This window comes from Podarcis melisellensis (assembly GCF_964234715.1).
Source record: "Podarcis melisellensis genome assembly, chromosome: 13".
In the NCBI taxonomy this organism is placed as follows: Eukaryota; Metazoa; Chordata; class Lepidosauria; order Squamata; family Lacertidae; genus Podarcis; species Podarcis melisellensis.
This window is the reverse complement of record NC_138545.1, coordinates 3,827,982-3,848,289: the sequence shown is the minus strand read 5'-3', so window position 1 is coordinate 3,848,289 and position 20,308 is coordinate 3,827,982. Positions and strand designations below refer to the sequence as shown.

Here is a 20,308-nt window from a genome sequence, read left to right as displayed (position 1 = left end):
AGAGGGTTCTGTTGCTGCTGAACTAGTCAGACAAGCGTCTTAGCAAGAGAACGGCCTTAGATGGCCATTTAAATATCCTCATCAGCACCCCAAAAGGTTGCCAAGTGATGGTTCCTGTTATCTATTCAGTGGATCTCATAGCTGTCAACTTACAGATTTGAAAATAAGGGACCAGCAGCCTCAAAAATAAGGGATCAGCAGCCAAAATAAGGGATTTTCTGGGCAAAGGTATGTTCGGCTTCTGAGCCCCTCCGAGCCAAAGGCAGAAAGCCCAGCCAGCAGCCAAACGAAACCTCAAGCGGTGGTTCCCACAGCGCAGCAACCAGGCAAAGGGGATGCAGCAAGAAAAACCACCGCCCCCTCTCCGCTGGGAAGCGCTGAGCAAAGGCGAGTCCCCGGGCAATGCGGCCGATTTGATTGGCACAAGGCATGCAAGCTCACCCCCCCAGTCGTTCTTAGACTCCTTATTGGGTGAGCAACGCAGCCAAGCAACACAGTTGGAGTCTCCCTCCTCCCTGGCCGGCAGGGAGGGAGGGAGAGGAGCTGCTTCCTTTGAAACCTGGGAAATTTAAGGGACATCATCAATAAGGGACAGCAGCGGGACACGGCACTGGGATAAGGGACTTTCCTGCCAAATAAGGGACGTTTGACAGCTATGGTGGATCTGTGTTTGAGCTCCAGTCTGGACTGAGGATCCTGATTCGATACATGATGTCCAATCACAGAACATTTCAGGATTTGGGCCTCTGCCATTGGCCCTTGAACTCATGAGTCGTGATTCGCAGCTTGGAAGTTTAGACAGCCAATCATGTCGGGAGTGGGAGTGGCCCAGGCTTTTAGGAATGTATATAAGCAGTTGCTTTGCCCCTGTTTCCCAGGTATGTAGTTCAATAAAGGTTCTTGCTGTTATCGCTTGTGTCTTGCCTTGTGGGAACCCAACTACACTTCAGTTCCTATTGAGGGATGGTCCCTTCCAGGCTAATGGGTAGGCCCTTTCCCCACTCAATATCTAGCTGCAAGGGAGGAGAAAAACAGTGTGAGAATGTCCATGAGATATCTCAAAGCAGTTTTGCAATAAAAGCATCACCAAAAAAAAAAAACAACCAACTACAAAATTCCATACATTATTTAAAAAATCCTTCCCTGTGTTGCAACAATCCTAAAGCAGATGCAGCCTGAGAAATATCTCTACTTAAAAGGTTTGCTGGAAGAGGGAGGCATTTAACAGGCGCCGAAAAGACCCACTTTATTAATCCAGAATGTGGCAGCTAGACTAGTCCACATAACACTGGTCCTGAAAGACCTACATTGGCTCCCAGTACGTTTCCGGGCACAATTCAGTGTTGGTGCTGAGCTTGAAAGCCCTAAACGGCCTCAAAGGCCCAGGAGACCTGAAGGAGCGTCTCCACCCCCATCGTTCAGCCCGGACACTGAGGTCCAGCTCCGAGGGCCTTCTGGCGGGTCCCTCTCTGTGAGAAGCCAAGTTACAGGGAACCAGGCAGAGGGCCTTCTTGGTGGTGGTGCCTGCCCTGTGGAACGCCCTCCCACCAGATGTCAAAGAGAACAACAACCACCAGACTTTTAGAAGACATCTGAAGGCAGCCCTGTTCAGGGAAGCTTTTAATGTTTGATACGTTACTGTACTATATGTTTAAAGCTGTGCCATACCATTTTAAACAGTCATGGCTTCCGCCCCAGGGAATCCTGGGAACTTATTACTTAAACACGCATCTTGGAAAAGGGAGGGCTTAAAGGCGCCGATGAAACAATATAAACGGCGCCTGTCTGATGTGTAAGCACCAAAGGGCAGGCAGAAATTCAACAGGTTGAATCTTCCCCAGGCTAGTGCCCTGCTCTTGTACATGTTCTGCTTATTTATTGATCATTCATTCACTGCATTCACGTTGCCGCCTTTCTGCCAAGGCGGTTTGCCGTTTTTCAGTCCAGCTGCTGCTGCGAAAGGCGCAGCATCTCTGGTTCAGCAACGAGGATACCTGCAGGCGAGTCTGGCGCCCTCCAGCTGTTTGGGACTACAACTCCCGTCAGCCCCCACCAGCCAGACAAGTGAGGCCCTTTTTCAGGCGTCCCGACTGCTGCCTGTCCAAAAAGATAAATATATAATCTGCATACACAGAGACAGGACCCCTCGCGTTTCCAAGCCGCGTTCACGGCAGCTATTTTTAATCCGGGGAAGGTCTCCCGTGTTGCTGGGGAATTATTCACTTCAATCCGGCAGCCTCACAAACCGCATCCCTCAACATGGCGGCGCCCATGCGGCGGCTTTCCGTACAAAGGGCCTTCGCCGGCGGCTCTCTCGCGCTGCGGACCCGCTTGTCCGTACAGTGACGTCAGTGGAGCGCGCCGGGCGGCGTGAGCGAGAGCACAAGGCGCCCGCGCAGAGGGGCGGGGGAGGCAGGAGAGGGATGCTTGGGGAGCTGGTGGCCGGAGGGGCCGAGGGTCTCGTCCTTATCCAAGGTGAGGTGGGGGGGGGGGGAGAAGGAGGACTCCTCCACTGGAATGGGGCGGGGCAGGGACCCACCTTCCAGGGATGCCTTAGCATTGCAAGGGGGGTGGACTAGATGACTCCTGGGGAACCCCTTCCAAATCTGAAATTCTGTGAGGTTTGGGGGGGGGTCTCTTGCCCCACTTTGTTAGCAGCTGCTGTGGGGGTGAATCAGAGGCCTGGGGTGGTTGGGGACGTGGCCATTCCCCTTGCCCCCTTTTCCTTCATTGTTGTTGTTGTTTAGTCGTGTCCGCCTCTCCGTGCCCCCATGGACCAGAGCATGCCAGGCCCTCCTGTCTTCCACTGCTTCCCGCAGTTGGTCAAACTCATGCTGGTATCTTCAAGAACACTGTCCCACCATCTGGTCCTCTGTCGTCCCCTTCTCCTTGTGCCCTCCATCTTTCCCAACATCAGGGTCTTTTCCAGGGAGTCTTCTCTTCTCCTGAGGTGGCCAAAGTCTTGGAGCTTCAGCTTCAGGATCCGTCCTCCCAGTGAGCCCTCAGGGCTGATTTCCTTCAGAATGGAGAGGTTGGATCTTCTTGCAGTCCATGGGACTCTCCAGAGTCTCCTCCAGCACCAGAATTCAAAAGCATCCATTATTCGGTGATCACCCTTCTTTATGGTCCAGCTCTCACTTCCATACATCACTACTGGGAAAACCAGAGCTTTAACTATACGGACCTTTGTTGGCAAGGTGGTGTCTCTGCTTTTTAAGATGCTGTCTGTCTCCTTTTCTTCATAGCTCCTATGGAAGTGGAGGGGACATGGGGCAGGGACTTAAGGGAGATGTGCAGGGGGTTTAGGGCAGGGGATTAAGGGGGAAGTGTGGGCTGAGAGGATTCAAGTGAAAGAGGGGGTTCCTGGAGGGCAATGAAGGCGGTAGGTGGTGTATGAGGCAATTTTTATTTTGTTTTCATATCTGTTGAAAGCTATGGGATGCGAGTGGCGCTGTGGGTTAAACCAAACAGCCTAGGATTTGCCAATCAGAAGGTTGGCGGTTCAAATCCCCAGGGTGAGCTCCCGTTGCTCGGTCCCTGCTCCTGCCAACCTAGCAGTTCGAAAGCATGTCAAAGTGCAAGTAGATAAATAGGTACCACTCCGGCGGGAAGGTAAACGGCATTTCTGTGCGCTGCTCTGGTTCGCCAGAAGCGGCTTAGTCCTGCTGGCCACATGACCCGGAAGCCGTACGCCGGCTCACTCAGCCAATAAAGCGAGATGAGTGCCGCAACCCCAGAGTCGTCCACGACTGGACCTTAATGGTCAGGGGTCCCTTTATTTTACCTTATGTTGAAAGCTGCACAGAGTGGCTGAAGCAACCCAGTGAGATGGGTGGGGTTACAAATAATAAATTAATATTATTATTGAAAGACTTTCGGTGGTCAATCTGTTCTCCATTCATCCTGGGTTTTCCTCCTGCAGACTCCGTCGCCTGCGAGGGCCGCATTCTCCTCAAGAGTTTCGTGGAAGCGTCAGCCCAAAGGTGGGTGAAATTCGCCTTTAGACTTTGAACACTTAGCCCACTCCCCACCACCACAAGGCAAGGATGGTTTGGGTGGGCGGGCCAGGTAGCTGCAACTGTCCTCTCTCCAGATCCACGAGGAAATCCGCAAAATATAATATACAGTGGTACCTCTAGATATGAACGGGATCCGTTACAGAGCCCCGTTCGCATCTAGAGGTAAACATATCTATCGACGGCACGTCTAAGCATGCATGTGTCGATTTTCGCCACGTCTGCGCATGCGCAAGCGGCGGAACCCAGAAGTAATGTGCTCCGTTACTTCTGGGTTGCTGTGGAGCGCATCTCGAACGCTCTCAACTCGAAGCGTATTTAACCTGAGGTATGACTGTACGTACAGGAGAGAGGAGGAATCTTATGAGTGGCCACAAATATGAGGTGCAGGAGGGTATTCAGTCACTGTGTGTTACACACACACATTTTCTGCATGTGTGCTGCTGAGTGCAGCTTTGTGGAATAGTGGCCTGTAAACGTTCAGTTAGAGTAATAATATGTTTCCTCTTATATTGTGGGTGTATCGTCAATCAGTACCCAAACTGAAATAGGCATCTGATATGCCCTTATTAGTGACATCAAACATTAAGTTGTGAGTACTTTCTGAACGAGATTTGCACCTCCAACCTCCCCACTCCTGGTGCTCCATAACCACAATTTGTCACCCTGATCCTTTCAGACAGGTGTAGCTCACCAGTGGCGTAGCATGGGTTGTCAGCACCCGGGGCAAGGCAAGTAATTTGCGCCCCCTAACCCCTAACCTGCCGCCACTGCCAGCTTCTTTTTGCTGCTGCCTGGTCTGGTCTGGTGTTGTTCTCTCCCGCGCTCAGTGCTGGGCGGCCGCTGCACTGTCCCTCCCCCAGATAGTCCCTCTCTCTCTCTCCACACCGCACGCCTGGCACCCACCCCCTCCACAGTGGGCGGCGACCCGACGACTCGGATCGGATTCGCACAGCCAGCACTGCAGTGAGAGAGAGAGAGAGTGAGCCAGGTAGGGGCAGAGAGCTGCGAGTGCGAGCGCCCCCCCAGATGTTGCGCCCGGTGCGGCCGGGCCCCCCTGCACCCCCCACACTACACCACTGTAGCTCACCAAAGAAGTCTAGAACCAGCTCACGTTCTCCCTCTGGAGCCCAATCTTCTTGCCCTCAATCTCTGCTTTCCTCTGCTTTGGACAGTGAAGGGACCCCTTTCTCTCTCCCCTGAAAGCATAACCAGCTCTCGCCTCTATTCCTCCTTTAGGGATGAATCTGTTCACGTTTTCAGCTTTGAGGTCCCGGAAGAAGAATTCCAGGCTGGATTCAGCGCCGAAGTCACTTCCCAGTGAGTGCGAGAAAGCCACTGAGATAGCCTGGCCAATGTGTTTCATGTGCTGGCAACCTCCAGACCCGATTAATGCACATCCAAGAGACTGTGATCTACTCCCAGTATAAAAAAAAACTGGCAGTGATCTACCTATTGTCGCAAAAAGGAGTGTTCGTGGAGTGGGTGGATTGCCCAGAGTTGTTGAGCCCAAAGTATTTGAGCTTTTTTGGGGTAGGATTGCCCAGAATTCTTCAGCTTTTATTTGTTAACTTTCGGTAAACTTTATTTAATCCCACAATCGATAAGGGTCTTGCGATCTTCCGGGATCAGCCGGGGATCTACCGGTAGATCGAGAGGTACTGGTTGGACATACCTGCTCTATGTGGAGCTACCCTTGGACCTGTTCTGGAGGCTCCAGCCCATGCAAAGTGCTGCAGCTGGGCTGTTGATGGGACAGACAGTTGCCAGCACATCACTGCAGCGCTTAAAAGCTTGCACTGGCTGCCCCTAGGACCCCAGACCATGTTCAAGGTTCTTGAATGAATTCACAAAGCCTGGGACTACTTGGGTCCAGGATACCTCCCTTATATACCTGCCTGGTCACCGATGTCCTCAGGGGAGTCACTGCTAGGACCCTGAGATCATCGTCGGAGACCCTTCTTCATATGCCTCCTCCATGAGAGGTCTGGAGGGTGGCAACTTGAGAACGGGGCCTTTTCTGCAGTGGCTCCCCATTTGTGGGATGTTCACCCCAGGGAGGCTCACCTGGTGCCATCATTATGCACCTTTAGGTAAAGATATTCCTTTTCAACCAGGCCTTTGGATGACTGACATCCGTTGCTCTTTTAAATGCGTTGTGGGAGGGGGGATTATTGGTTTGTTTTTGTTCCTGTTTGGATGATTCATTTTGCGATTTTTATATTGTAATTGTGTGTTGTGAACAGTGTTACAAACTCTTTCTGCTTTTTTGATTAATTCCAATTGATCTTACCCATTGCATGCTTAAAAAAAATATTTGCACGCCGCTTAGAATGGGGCGGTCCGACTTTCCATACCAAGTGGGCCGCCAGGGAACTTTGACACAGGACCGGCGGGCCGCACGCTGAATTAAAATTTCATATTGCAAGTTAAAGTGTCAATTAATATTATGTAATGTATGCAGTTAGTGAACTTAATTAAATATATATAATTAAATAAACGAGAGATTTAATTGTTAAACAGTTTTATCGTACAAACAGAGGTATATGGTCTCCTTAGAAATGCATGACCAAAGAAAAATTAAAATTTTAAGGCTTTAAGGAGTTTTCTCTTGAATGCTTAGAAACTTCAGTAAGTAGATTTGAACCAGCGTTTCCCAAACTTGGGTCTCCAGCTGTTTTCGGACTACAGTTCCCATCATGCATGACCACTGGTCTTGCCAGCTAGGGATGATGGGAGTTGTAGTCCAAAAACAACTGGAGAAGTGAGTTTGGGAAACACTGGTTTAAACACACACACACACACACACGTTATCTGGTTTCTATAATGTAACAGCTTCCAGTAGGATTTTCTTTCTCCTTTAGATAGATAGTCCTGCCGTAATCTGGCCCATTGGTGGTGATTATTGTTGTTGTTGTTGTTATTATTATTATTATTATTATTAATAATAATATGTTAATATGTTTTATCCAAGGATACAGTTCCACGATGCCTTCCGGGATCCCCTGGGCTGGGCCGGGGAGCCCCATGGCTTCACCCTGGGAGACTTCTGTGCCTCGGAATTGGTGGGCCGGTTGACTCCAGGGTCTCCAGGCCCTGTCACGGTCGTGCTGGATTCGCTGAGCTGGCTGCTTCTCCGTTTGCCATTTGCCGGCGTCTGCCAAGTCCTTCCACAGCTGCCCAGGAGAGCAAAGGCTGCTGGTGAGAGAGGGGGGATGTTTTCAAGGAAGCCTTGTTGTTTAGTCATGTCTGACTGTTCCCTGGACCAGAACACGCCAGGCTCTCCTGTCTTCCACTGCCTCCCGCAGTTTGGTCAAACTCATGCTGGTCGCTTCGAGAACACTGTCCCACCATCTCGTCCTCTGTCTTGCCCTTCTCCTTGCGCCCTCCATCTTTCCCAACATCAGGGTCTTTTCCAGGGAGTCTTCTCTTCTCATGAGGTGGCCAAAGTCTTGGAGCCTCAGCTTCAGGATCTGTTCTTCCAGTGAGCACTCAGGGCTGATTTCCTTCAGAATGGAGAGGTTTGATCTTCTTGCAGTCCATGGGACTCTCAAGAGTCCTCCAGCACCAGAATTCAAAAGCATAAATTCTTTGGTGATCAGACTTCTTTATGGTCCAGCTCTCACTTCCATACATCACTACTGGGAAAACCAGAGCTTTCACTATACGGACCTTTGTCGGAATCAAGGAAGCCTAAAGGTAAAGGTAAAGGGACCCCTGACCATTAGGTCCAGTCGTGGCTGACTCTGGGGTTGCGGTGCTCATCTTGCTTCCGGGTCATGTGGCCAGCATGACTAAGCCGCTTCTGGCAAACCAGAGCAGCGCACGGAAACGCCGTTTACCTTCCCGCCGGAGCGGGACCTTCTGATCAGCAAGTCCTAGGCTCTGTGGTTTAACCCACAGCGCCACCTGTGTGCCTTATACCACCCTTTAAAGGAGGGTTGAGCAAATTCATGGCGGAGGGGGCTGTGTTCTGCCTCCAACGTCAATGTCCCTGAATTCCAATTACTGGAAGCCACAAGAGGGGAGAGGGCTGCTCCTGCGTTCGAATCCTGCTTGCAGGTTTTCCATAATGGGCACGCGGTTGGCCACTCTCAGAACAGGATGCTGGACTAGATGGTCCATTGGCCTGATCCCGCAGGACTCTTCTGACGTTAATTTTCTCGTATGCATTTACAAGGCCCTTAAGAACTTTGGGTCCAGGATACTTTAGCCTGCTCCCTTATATCCCTGCCTGATCGCTGAGCTCTTTGGGGGAGTCAAAGACCTCTGCTAAACATCTCCCAAGATAATAACTCCCACTCACATCATAAAGAGCTCGTAACCCACCTACTCTCAGCAGCCAGAAACATCATAGCCAGACACTGGAGGGACCTGTCAGGAGTAAACATGGACCCATGGTATCAAATAGTACGGGAAACAGCCTTATTAGAAAAAAACTAACCAATAAACCATAGCTGGCAACGTTTTCCTTTTTTTAAGGGAAATTCCCTTATTCCGAATAGGATTCCTCCCAAGAAAAGTTGACAGCTATGAATAAACTGAAACTGACATGGGGGCAAATAGAAGAAGATGCCTTCACCCCGGTATGGTTCCCCTTTATCACATACACAGCCTAACAACAAGAGTCCACCGACAACATACAAATCAATCTGGCTAACCCGATTCAAAAATACACACACAGACCCCGCTCTCACACAAAACAAATCTCACCACAGTGGTACCTTGGGTTACATACGCTTCAGGTTACAGACTCCGGAACGAATTAAGTACTTAACTTGAGGTACCACTGTACAGCCAAGCAGAGACAACCAACCATGCCCTAAGCTGCCCCCCAACCTCTCTCACCACAATAAGTGAATAGTAAGAGAACCCACACAAGTAACGCTGACACAAAACCCCACACATACACTAAGTAGACGAAAAGAAGCATAACTACCTGGCCCCACCCTACTCACCATTCCCCCTCCTCCTCTTTTCTTCCTAACCCATGGGTAGGCAAACTAAGGCCCGGGGGCCGGATCCGGCCCAATCGCCTTCTAAATCTGGCCCACAGATGGTCCAGGAATCAGCGTGTTTTTACATGAATAAAATGTGTCCTTTTATTTAAAATGCATCTCTGGGTTATTTGTGGGGCATAGGAACTCGTTTATCCCCCCCCTTCAAAATATAATCCTGCCCCCCACAAGGTCTGAGGGACAGTGGACCGGCCCCCTGCCGAAAAGGTTTGCTGACCCCTGTCTAACACTGTATGTAACACCAATGTCTTGCAAGAAATGAAAGTGGTTTGTAGAAAACACAACTTGAAAAAGGAGACAACGTGTGTATTTTTGTAAACTCAGAAATCTTTAATGAAGATATATTAACAAGAAAAAAAGGCTGTTGTGCTGACGTGCCGGGTCTCGTGGCTTTCCCAACATTTCCTGATCTTCTGCAGGTCTGAAAATTGCCCGGCTGGTGACCCTCGTCCATGGGGACTTGCACCATCTTGGACAACTAGAAACCTTGCATGCCTTGGCTCGCGTTGTGGTGGCTCTGGAGCCGGTGCCGTGGAATGCGTCCCAGGGGGACGAGGCTCCCCGAGTTGCCGTCACGTTGCACAGGAAGAAAGGTGGCAAAGTGCTGCGGAAGGTGAGGCTGTTCAGGGGTCAGACGGGGCGGTGGAATGGGCCTGTGGAGTGGGCAGTGCAACAGGCATGTCAGGGAACTGCCATCAGCAAAGAGGCGAGAGATAGAGGGGGAATTGCGTTACAGGGAGCCTCCGAAAATCTTGTTGAAGCAATTCCTCCTCTGGCGAGGAGGAAGGCCCCTCCTCCAGTGAAGAAGAAGTGAAGGGACCAGGAGATGCTAGGGAGAGCCTCAACATAGAGCCTGAGCAAACCGGAGAGGGGGGAAGTATGCCCCTGCCAGCGCCCATTCTGCGCAGTAAGTTTCGGCGCAGGGAGGGAAGGAAAAGGCTGGGTTTCCCAAATCTAAAATCTGACTGTTCAGTCAGTCTGAAACGGGCCCCAAAATCACGTTTTTCCTTCTCCAAGGGTGCATTAGCTAAAAACCATTAACTTGAGCTGTTGAGCAAATGCATAACAGGAACCCAGCTGTATAAACAAAGCACTCTCCCTTATCAGTCCATGAAGGCTGGTAATGACGGATGGCCTTGTCAGTTCCGAGTGGAGCAGGGATGACACATCTGGGTCTTATCTTACATCCTGGCCACACTGACGCGCAGACCTTGTCAGCCGCCCGGGAACGGCGCCAGGAGTGCTCTTAGAGTTGGCGACCTTCTTACCCCAAGATAAGGAATATACCCTTATATGGTCAAGAGTACAGGAGCAGGAACACCCTTTTATGCTTCAGAGTACAGGAGCAGGAACATCTGTGATGTCAACTTACGTGTATAAGCTTACGTGGCTGGATTCCTGGGGAAAGGGGGAGAGGGTGCCTGGAGGATATATATACTGCATGGAATCTCTCATTTCTTTGGCCTTGCTGTGAGCTGACCACGCAAGTGCCTTCTGCTATCCGGAGAGCAAAATAAACTCTTTCTCTGAACCAAACCTTGGTGTCATTTGACTTCCTTCCTCCCGTCCGGGAGCAACGCTCACCCAACCAATCGGTAAAGTCTAATAAAGCTACAGGGTGATGTGACTTTGATGCTGGGGGGGGGGGTACAAAAACCGACCACTCCCAGATTCTGCTATCAATTGAGCCAGACATACGATACGATACGATATCTTTATTGTCATTGTCCCTTGCGGAGCAATGAAATTGAAAAACTACATAAAAACTACACAAAACATTCCAAAACCCCTAAAAACTCTAAAACCCCATTTTAAAATACACTATACTACAGAGACCCCTTATGCTGCGTTTAGAACCAGAATTGCATTAACGTAGAACCTGTTTTTCAGGCGGCTAGTCCTGGCCTTTATTACCCTATACCTTCTTCCAGAAGGCAGAAGCTGAAAGAGATCATTTCCAGGGTGCGTACTATCATGTGCTATCTCTGCCGCTTTCTTATGGCACCTGGCAGCATAGATTTGATCTAAGGTGGGAAGAGGGCACCCAATTATTCTCTGTGCAGTCTTTACAACCCTGGATAGCATTGTTTTTTTCCCTGGCCGTGCAGCTCCCAAACCACACGCACAGACCATAAGTTAGTACGCTCTCCACAGTACAATGGTAAAATACCATCAACAGGTCCTTTGAGAGATTGTTTTTCCGGAGGATTCTCAGAAAATATAACCTCTGCTGTGCTCTCTTCATCAGGTCTTTGCTGTTCTCTCCCCAGGTTAGGTCGTCTCTCAACTCCATTCCCAGAAAACGAAACACTGAGACCTGTTCCACGCACTTCCCCTCAATAATAAATGGCTGAATATTCAGTTTACATTTCCTAAAGTCCACAATGATCTCTTTTGTTTTGAACTTACGATGCTCTGCACTGTAAATAGTTTGCACCAAGAATAAAGCCTGGAAAAGACAGGTTGGAGTCTTGCCTGTTTACTCTCGAGCAACCACACCCACACCTGACAAGTCGTAAACCCCGCCTCCTGAGAAGACCCGGTTTCCTTGCACCAAGAGTTAACTTCCCTTACTAGGTGTGATTTATTGCTGACCTGCTCCTGACACCCCTCGCCCCTCTTTTGCTCCCTCCCAGAAAGAACGCTTTACGCTCCTTCCGGGTTTTCTCCTGAAGCACCTTGGCGAGCTGCCACCGGACGCCGTTTCCGAAGGAGGACGTTCAGAGGATGGCAAAGCCTCGCCTACAGTAAGTGACCGTACTTGCTTATTTACCGTATTTTTCGCTCCATAAGATGCACCCGACCATAAGGCGCACCTAGTTTTTAGAGGAGGAAAACAGGAAAAAAATATTCTGAATCAAATGTTGTATAAAGTCCCGTATTTAATAAACAACCGGTATATCAGAATCATATTACAGCCATGAAAAGTGTACGTTTCCGAGCACAATTCAAAGTGTTGGTGCTGACCTTTAAAGCCCTATACGGCCTCGGTCCAGTATACCTGAAGGAGCGTCTCCACCCCCATCATTCTGCCCGGACGCTGAGGTCCAGTGCTGAGGACCTTCTGGCGGTTCCCTCATTGCGAGAAGCAAAGCTACAGGGAAGCAGGCAGAGGGCCTTCTCGGTAGTGGCGCCTGCCCTGTGGAACACCCTTCCAGCAGATGTCAAAGCGATAAACAACTACCTGACATCTTAAGGCAGCCCTGCTCAGGGAAGTTTTTAACATGTGATATTTTACTGTATTTTTGGTTTCTATGGAAGCTGCCCAGAGTGGCTGGGGAGGCCCAGCCAGATGGGCGGGGTATAAATAAATTATTATTATTATTATTATTATTATTATTATTATTATTATTACAGCAGTCAACAGTGGCATTAAGAGCCATCATCACTGTCATTAACAAATGAAGAGAGACTTTAAGGTTTGAGTACTCTTCTAGTCTTCTGTGAACCCCAAGAACTCATCACTGCTAGAGTCAGAATTTATGAAGCTCAGTTGCTCACAATCTTCATGTAAAATACCATCTTTGCCTGCAAGCCCCCTTTTCCAGCCTCCTCCTCTCCATCCCTTTCACCCAAACTCCTCAGGTGACGTCTGCAATTTCTCCCCTTCCCGGCTCCCTCTCCTTTGCCCTCTACCATGACTCTCCACTCACGGCAACCTACGGTACCTAGTCTCCCTTAACCCAGCTTCCTGGTCCCCCTCCTCTCCGTCCTCTTCCTCCCCTCTCTCAGGGAACAGCCTGCCCGCTGCTCCAAAGTTTGAGGAGAAAGGGCAGGCTGCTGGCAGAGCAGCACCCCCCACCCCCTTTCAGCAGCCCAGGAGCACAGGGCATGGGCGTACAGCCTGCCCGCTGCTGCAAAGCTTCCTGGGGCTGCAGGGGAAAGGCGAGGCTGCCAGAGAGCAACGCAGCTCCCCACCACCACCACCACCAAAGAGCAGCCCAAGAGCGTGCCGCACTCCGGCAACTTGGCTCCAGGGACCACACATTCGCTCCATAAGACGCACAGACATTCCCCCTTACTCTTTAAGAGGAAAAAAGTGTGTCTTATGGAGCGAAAAATACGGTAGCTAAGCATCCAGTTCTGTGGGCTCTGGGGCTCGCCAGCAGGCCGTTTGTGCCAGGGAGTCTGCAAGTGGAGGAATGGTAAGGTGGGGGTGGCAGCAAACGAGACGGGAATTTCATTGGGTGCTGGAGCTCTAATAATAATAATAATAATAATAATTTTTATATCCTGCCCTTCCCAGTTCAAAAACTGGGCTCAGGGCAGCTAACAACAAATTTAAAACACTCTAAAACACTTAATTATAAAAAGAGCATAAAATACAGTATAAAACATGAATGACAATAAAATTTGAAAATCAAAAATCCTACCCAATTACCTTAAGGAGTAAGAAGATGCAGGGCTCGGACTCCAGAACCTCCTTTCTTTGCTTGGAACATAGGCACCTGCCTTGAGTTGAACCAGACCTTTATCTAGCTCAGTATTGTATACACTGATTGGCAGTGACTCATCGGGGCTTCAGGCAAAGCTTTTCTCCTCTCTTAACACTAGAACACGTGGACGGCCAATGAAACTGAGCGCTAGAGATTCAGGAAAAATACAAACTCAAACAGAGATTACAAACTCAAACTCAAGGATACAGTGGTACCTCGCAAGAGGAAATTAATTCGTTCTGCGAGTTTTTTCGTCTTGCGAATTTTTTGTCTTGCGAAGCACGGATTCCCATAGTATTAACGGTTTTAAGAAAAAGGAAACAAACTCGCAAGACGTTTTCGTCTTGCGAAGCAAGCCCATAGGGAAATTCGTCTTGCGAAGCAACTCAAAAAACGAAAAACTCTTTCGTCTTGCGAGTTTTTTGTCTTACGAGGCATTCGTCTTGCGAGGTACCACTGTATGTATATCCAGTTATGGATCAGAAACCAGGACCTTCATCAGCTAATTTTTAAAGGGTTGTGTAAGTTTGAAGAATTCATATAAATATATCCTGTTACTTTCTACGTTTCTCAGAGATAACAGAAAAGCTCAAGATACACAGTGATCTACCCACACGTAGTTGTTATCTCTGAGAAACGTAGAAAATAACAGGATATATTTATACGAATTCTTCAGACTTACATGACCCTTTAAAAATTAGCTGATCGAAACAGGGCCCTGTCCTGGTTTCTGATCCAAAATTGACTTCTGACTTCTGCTCAGTGATTGAAACCAAGACCTTCACGTCGAATCTGATTGTGAACTAACATGAATTTACTGGTTTCTGATCCATAATTGGATATACATATCCTTATAAGTTTGAGTTTGTAATCTCTATTTGAGTCTGGAATCCTTGTCAGAATACATACTTTTGAATGGATTAGGTTTTTTTACAATTGACTATTGATTTGCGAGTAGGGACCACTCTCACTACAGAAACTTATATTGGCCAGAGTTCTTGGTGTGCTCTTTTTTTGGTATAGTTAATAGCAAGAACTCCATCTTGGCTCGCAAAGCACTAGGATATCAGGCCCACCCGGATCCTGTCTTCTGCCCATTAAAATTGTACCCATTTCACCCGTTCCAAGACTGAGATTGATAGCAGCTGTACCATTGCTTTGCTATCAAATCTTCCCCTCCTGCTGGTATTGACTGGGCTTCTTCCCCTCTCAGGCTGACCCAGCCGCCAACTTGACCTTTAACCTGCGCCTGTCAGAAGCTGAGCGCCGGGCCAAGGAGTCCGTCCCTCTCCCGTACCAGTTCAGTGACAAAAAGTAAGTCCTTCGGGGTCAGGATGGGATGTGGATTTATTGTTGTCAATCTTTGCCAAGTGTCTTTGTCTTGCTTTCACAGCCCAACCTTAAAAGCCTACCCAGACCATAGCTGTCAACCGTCCCTTATTTGGCAGGAAACTCCCTTATCCCAACGCCGTGTCCCGCTGCTGTCCCTTAAATTTCCCGGGTTTCAAAGGAAGCAGCTCCTCTCCCTCCCTCCCTGCCGGCCAGGGAGGAGGGAGGCTCCAGCTGTGTTGCTTGGCTGCGTTCCTCACCCAATAAAGAGTCTAAGAACGACTGGGGGCGGAGCTTGCATGCCTTGTGCCAATCAAATCGGCCGCGTTGCTTGGGGACTCGCCTTTGCTCAGCGCTTCCCAGCGGAGAGGGGATGGTGGTTTTCCTTGCTGCATCCCCTTTGCCGGGTTTCTGCGCTGTAGGAACCACCGCTAGAGGCTTTGTTTGGCTGCTGGCTGGGCTTTCTGCCTTTGGCTCAGAAGTTGAACATACCTGTGCTGGGAAAATCCCTTACGTATTTTGGCTGCTGATCCCTTATTTTTGAGGCTGTTGGCCTCTTATTTTCAAATCTGTAAGTTGACAGCTATGACCCGGACATAGAATTGTACTCTGCGTGTTTGCTTTTCAAGTCTGCTGGATGTATCTGGGCTGTATTTAATGCAAACAGCTTACAGAACTCGAACTCAGGCCTCGATGTCTGACAAGCCACCTCCTTCCCTGCAGTCCTGCTCGGGTGCTGATTTGGGGGGCGAGAGCCCCCTTGGTTATTCCATCACCCTCAGAAGTTTGTGGGGTGGGAACAGCAGCCTATGAGAAGGCCTTCTCTGTGGTGGCCCCTAAGTTGCGGAACTCCTTCCCCACCGAGGTGCTTCTGGCAACTTCACTATTAAGCTTCCGGGCGCTTTTCTTTGCACAGGCCTTCTGTGACCCCCTTGAGGTGTATATTTTCATGACCTGCCTTATTTCTGTGATTCTAAATTGTTTTAAACTGTATTTAAAGTTGTAGTCTAATGCTAGGAGACCCCCCACTTCTCCTCTTTGAGCTAGTTTCCCAGAATTCCCTGGGAAAGAGGGATAGACTGTTAAAACCACTCTGCAAATTGCAGCTCTCTGAGCAGAACAGGAGGATTTCCTGGAAACTCTCAGCACCCTGGACCAAATACAGTTCCCAGGATTCCCTGGGGCGGAAGCCATGACTGTATAAAATGGTACAAAATGGCTTTAAACATATAGCATAGATGGCACCTTACTCTTTGTAAAACAAAAAATGGATGCCTATGGCTGCAACTCCCTAATAATAATAATAATAATAATAATTTATTTATATCCCGCCCACATGGCTGGGCTTCCCCAGCCACTGTGGGCGGCTTCCAGCAAAATATTAAAATACAGTAATGCATCAAACATTAAAAGCTTCCTTAAACAGGGCTGCATGGGACGTGGGTGGTGTTGTGGGTTAAACCACAGAGCCTAGGACTTCCCAATCAGAAGGTCGGCGGTTCGAATCCCCGCGACGGGGTGAGCTCCCGTTGCTCGGTCCCTGCTCCTGCCAACCTAGCAGTTTGAAAGCACGTCAAAGTGCAAGTAGATCAATAGGTACCACTCTGGCGGGAAGGTAAACGGCATTTCCGTGCGCTGCTCTGGTTCGCCAGAAGCGGCTGCTTGCTCCTTTGGCCAATAAAGAGAGATGAGCGCCGCAACCCCAGAGTCGGCCACGGCTGGAACTAATAGTCAGGGTTCCCTTTACCTTTACCTCAAACAGGGCTGCCTTTAGATGTCTTCCAGAGGGACATTTGGGCAGCACTAGAGATTGGACGTTCGTGTCCTAATTTATGCTTTATGTAATTTTTAAAATTTTGCACTGGCAGGGGCTGGTGGGACTTGTAGTCCAAAACCACCCGGGGGCAAGGCTGTTCTCTGACCAGCATTTCCACCCTGCCTCTAACCCCGCCTTCTTGCCCTGTTGCAGGAAGTCGTCTCTGCTGCAGACGCCAACCAGCCAGGGGAAGATCTATTACGAGCCAGATGCTGCAGATGACATAGACGAAGAAGACCCAGACGACGACTTGGATGTGTGAGCGATGGGGAGTCGGCTACGAATGGAACATTCCGGTGCCTTATCGAAAGCCGCCATCTTGGATGGCCCCTCTTGGCTTCTTCCCACTAGAACATCCGCCTTGGACCTACCTATGAACATAGATGTCAACCGTCCCTTATTTGGCAGGACAGTCCCTTATCCCAGCGCCATGCCCCGCTGCTGTCCCTTATTGATGATGTCCCTTAAATTTCCCGGGTTTCAAAGGAAGCAGCTCCTCTCCCTCCCTCCCTGCCGGCCAGGGAGGAGGGAGGCTCCAACTGTTGCTTGGCTGCGTTGCTCACCCAATAAGGAGTCTGAGAACGACTGGGGGGTGGAGCTTGCATGCCTTGTGCCCGGCCGCGTTGCCTGGGGACTCGCCTTTGCTCAGCGCTTCCCAGCGGAGAGGGGACGGTGGTTTTCCTTGCTGCATCCCCTTTGCTGGGCTGCTGCGCTGTGGGAACCACCACTTGAGGCTTCGTTTGGCTGCTGGCTGGGCTTTCTACCTTTGCCTCGAAGGAGCTCAGAGGTTGAACATACATGTGCTGGGAAAATCCCTTATTTTGGCTGCTGATCCCTTATTTTCGAGGCTGCCGGTCCCTTATTTTCAAATCTGTAAGTTGACAGCTATGCCTATGAAGGGGAAATCACCCCTCGCCTTGGGAATAGATATGCACAGCTAATAGGAAGGAATCCTCCCTGGAGGGGGGGGGGGACACAGAAGCCGCCCAAAAACTTCTGGATGTTCCTGCAGGAGCTGCCACAATCTATCTCTTTTACATGCAAAATGGACACAATCCTGACCCCTTCGTGCTATGGCTATGCAAAGAGAAGGGGGTTGACACAGGAAGTTATTCTTTGGAAAGAACATGGTTGTTGCTTTTTTGAGGATAAACAAATGAAGATTTTTTTCATGGATTGGTGATTTATTTTTAATTTTTTAGGGGGAAATTGACATATCACACCCATTTCAATATTTCTCAGACAATAGTTTCTTTGGCAAATATTCAGTGTTGTTGTTTTTTTACAACTAAAAATAAATTCTGTTCTCGCGTGTTGTCAAAGTTGTGAAGTTATGCTCCTTTATAATAGGAAATTCAAACACAAAAAATGACATTTCTGGCCATGGGTTGCCTTCCACCTGGGTTTTCACGGACTTTTAAAAACGATTTTCGGAAATCGGATGCTATTTCCAGCGGACAAGTCCTGGATATGTCCGGGAAATCCAGGGCGTATGGCACCCTTACTTTATAAATGTTTTGGATGTTCCTTTTTTAAAATTATTTGTATGCCGCTGTATACAAGATATGAAAATGGTGTGCAGCAATAAAAACATAAAGCCATCCAGTAAAACCTTGATAAGTTAAAAACAGATGTCAGTTAACCCTTGTGGAAGGATATATTCTTAAAACTGCCTGCCTAGGCCTGGTGAAATAGAATTGGTTTTCAGCAAACGTTTGAAAGTTGGCACGGGAGGCAGAGGCTGAATCTCTAGTGGCAGGGAGTTCCTTATGTTCAGACAGCCTCGCTTGCTTTCAAAGAAGTGTGCTTTCTTTCTGAAAGCTGCCTGCTTACGCTTTAAAGGTTCTCCCCTCTTCCTTTTTTGACAATCCAGTGCAGGGGCGTTTAACCTTCCTGGTGCCATAGTCGGATTTTTCTAATTCTAATTCTTCGCCTTTGCAATGCCTGCTACCTTCTAAGCTGGGCTGCCCCAGGAGTCATGTGTGGACCCTCCTCCTACCACGAAAAGCCCACCACCTTTTTGGACACAGCGTTTGCTGCCTGGGGGGAAAAAATCACCTCTTCACACAGTGCGGAGTTAAACTACGGAACTCTCTCCCACTGGAGGCAGCGATGGCCACCAATCTGGATGGCTTTAAATGAGGATTAGGCTGGGGGAGATGGTTAAGTTGCAGGAGGGGGGTGGGAAGCCTGGGCGAGGACAGAGGACTTGGGGGGGGACCAGTCCAGCCCCATCTTCAAACCTATATTTGAAAAAGAAAAGCAATAATACATTTGCCAAGCACAACAAGACCCGAGTGGGGGACCATGGCTGCAATCTCTTCGCGCCTGTACCCAAGCAGAGTTGTGCAAAAAATCCGGCTTTCCCGCTTCTTTTCTATGAGCGACCTTCCCAGCAGGGCAATACTTCTTATTGTTGTTGTTGAGTCATTTCGTCGTGTCCGACTCTTTGTGACCCCCTGGACCAGAGCACGCCAGGCACTCCTGTCTTCCACTGCCTCCCGCAGTTTGGTCAAACTCATGCTGGTCGCTTCAAGAACACTGTCCCACCATCTCGTCCTCTGTCACCCCCTTCTCCTTCTGCCCTCCATCTTTCCCAACATCACGGTCTTTCCCAGGAAGTCTCTTCTCATGAGGTGGCCAAAGTCTTGGAGCCTCAGCTTCAGGATCTGTCCTTCCAGTGAGCACTCAGGGTTGATTTTCTTCAGAATGGATCAGTTTGATCTTCTTGCAGTCCACGGGACTCTCCAGAGTCTCCTCCAGCACCAGAATTCAAAAGCATCCATTCTTCGGTGATCAGCCTTCTTGATGGTCCGGCTCTCACTTCCATACATCACTACTGGGAAAACCAGAGCTTTAACTATACAGACCTTTGTCGGCAAGGTGATGTTTCTGCTTTTTAGGATGCTGTCTAGGTTTGTCATCGCCTTTCTTCCAAGAAGCAGTCGTCTTTTAATTTCGTGGCTGCTGTCACCATCTGCAGTGACCATGGAGCCCAAGAAAGTAAAATCTCTCGCTGCCTCCATTTCTTCCCCTTCTATTTGCCAGGAGGTGATGGGACCAGTGGCCATGATCTTCGTTTTTTTGATGTTGAGCTAGGGCAATACTTAATTTATTTTTATTCTTATTTTTTTAAAAAAATGCATGTTGAGCCCGGAAGCAACCCTCTGCGTGTAGGTCTATCCCTATACATCTAGAAGCAAGCGAGCGTGTTGGTTCCTCGCGCATGCGCCGTTTCCTCCCTGTTCGCCCCTCCCCTGTCGTTCGGCGCATGCTCAGACCCGCAGACGCGCGCCTGCTCACTTCACCCTCCTGTTTTTTTCCCCCTTCAGCTGGCGGAGTATCTGTGTGTCTCGTTTTGCGCGTGCGCAACGCCGCCTTCCCCGAGCCCCAACCTTGTCCGCATGCGCGGCCGTGTCCTCGCGCATGCCTCTTCCCCCACCGCCACACGCTCCAACTCCCGCTGCTTAACCGTCTCCTCCAGCGCTTCGACGCAGGCGCAGTCCGCTCCTCGGCGCCGTGGCCGCCTCTCCCTCGGCTTCTGATTGGACGCCGCCGCGCGCGCCCCGGAAGCAGACTGTGGCGCTGGGTCGGTTGCCCCGGAAGCGGACCGAAGAAGAGGACTACGGTCGGCGGCGGGGGAGGGGGGGAGCGCTTCCCCCCTAAAGCCGGTAGCGACCGTCAGCGGGGAGC

The 20,308-nt window shown here is 49.6% G+C and overlaps 1 protein-coding gene and 1 long non-coding RNA gene across 2 annotated transcripts; one reads left to right on the top strand and one right to left on the bottom strand.

The window, feature by feature from the left end:
• Window positions 1-2,382: 2,382 nt before the first annotated feature.
• ELP5 (elongator acetyltransferase complex subunit 5) lies at window positions 2,383-16,903 on the top strand. The gene is made up of 8 exons (XM_081887099.1): window positions 2,383-2,475; window positions 3,923-3,983; window positions 5,256-5,336; window positions 6,991-7,217; window positions 9,454-9,647; window positions 11,671-11,781; window positions 14,684-14,784; window positions 16,769-16,903. The coding sequence occupies exons 1-8, from the start codon at window positions 2,424-2,426 to the stop codon at window positions 16,875-16,877; spliced, it is 936 nt and encodes a 311-aa protein (XP_081743225.1). The 5' UTR covers window positions 2,383-2,423; the 3' UTR covers window positions 16,878-16,903.
• On the bottom strand, window positions 16,857-20,285 carry LOC309355915. Its single transcript, XR_014162620.1, has 3 exons — window positions 20,011-20,285; window positions 17,507-18,655; window positions 16,857-16,986 (listed from the first exon to the last, which is right to left on the bottom strand). It is a non-coding gene; the product is annotated as an uncharacterized lncRNA (long non-coding RNA).
• Window positions 20,286-20,308: the final 23 nt, after the last annotated feature.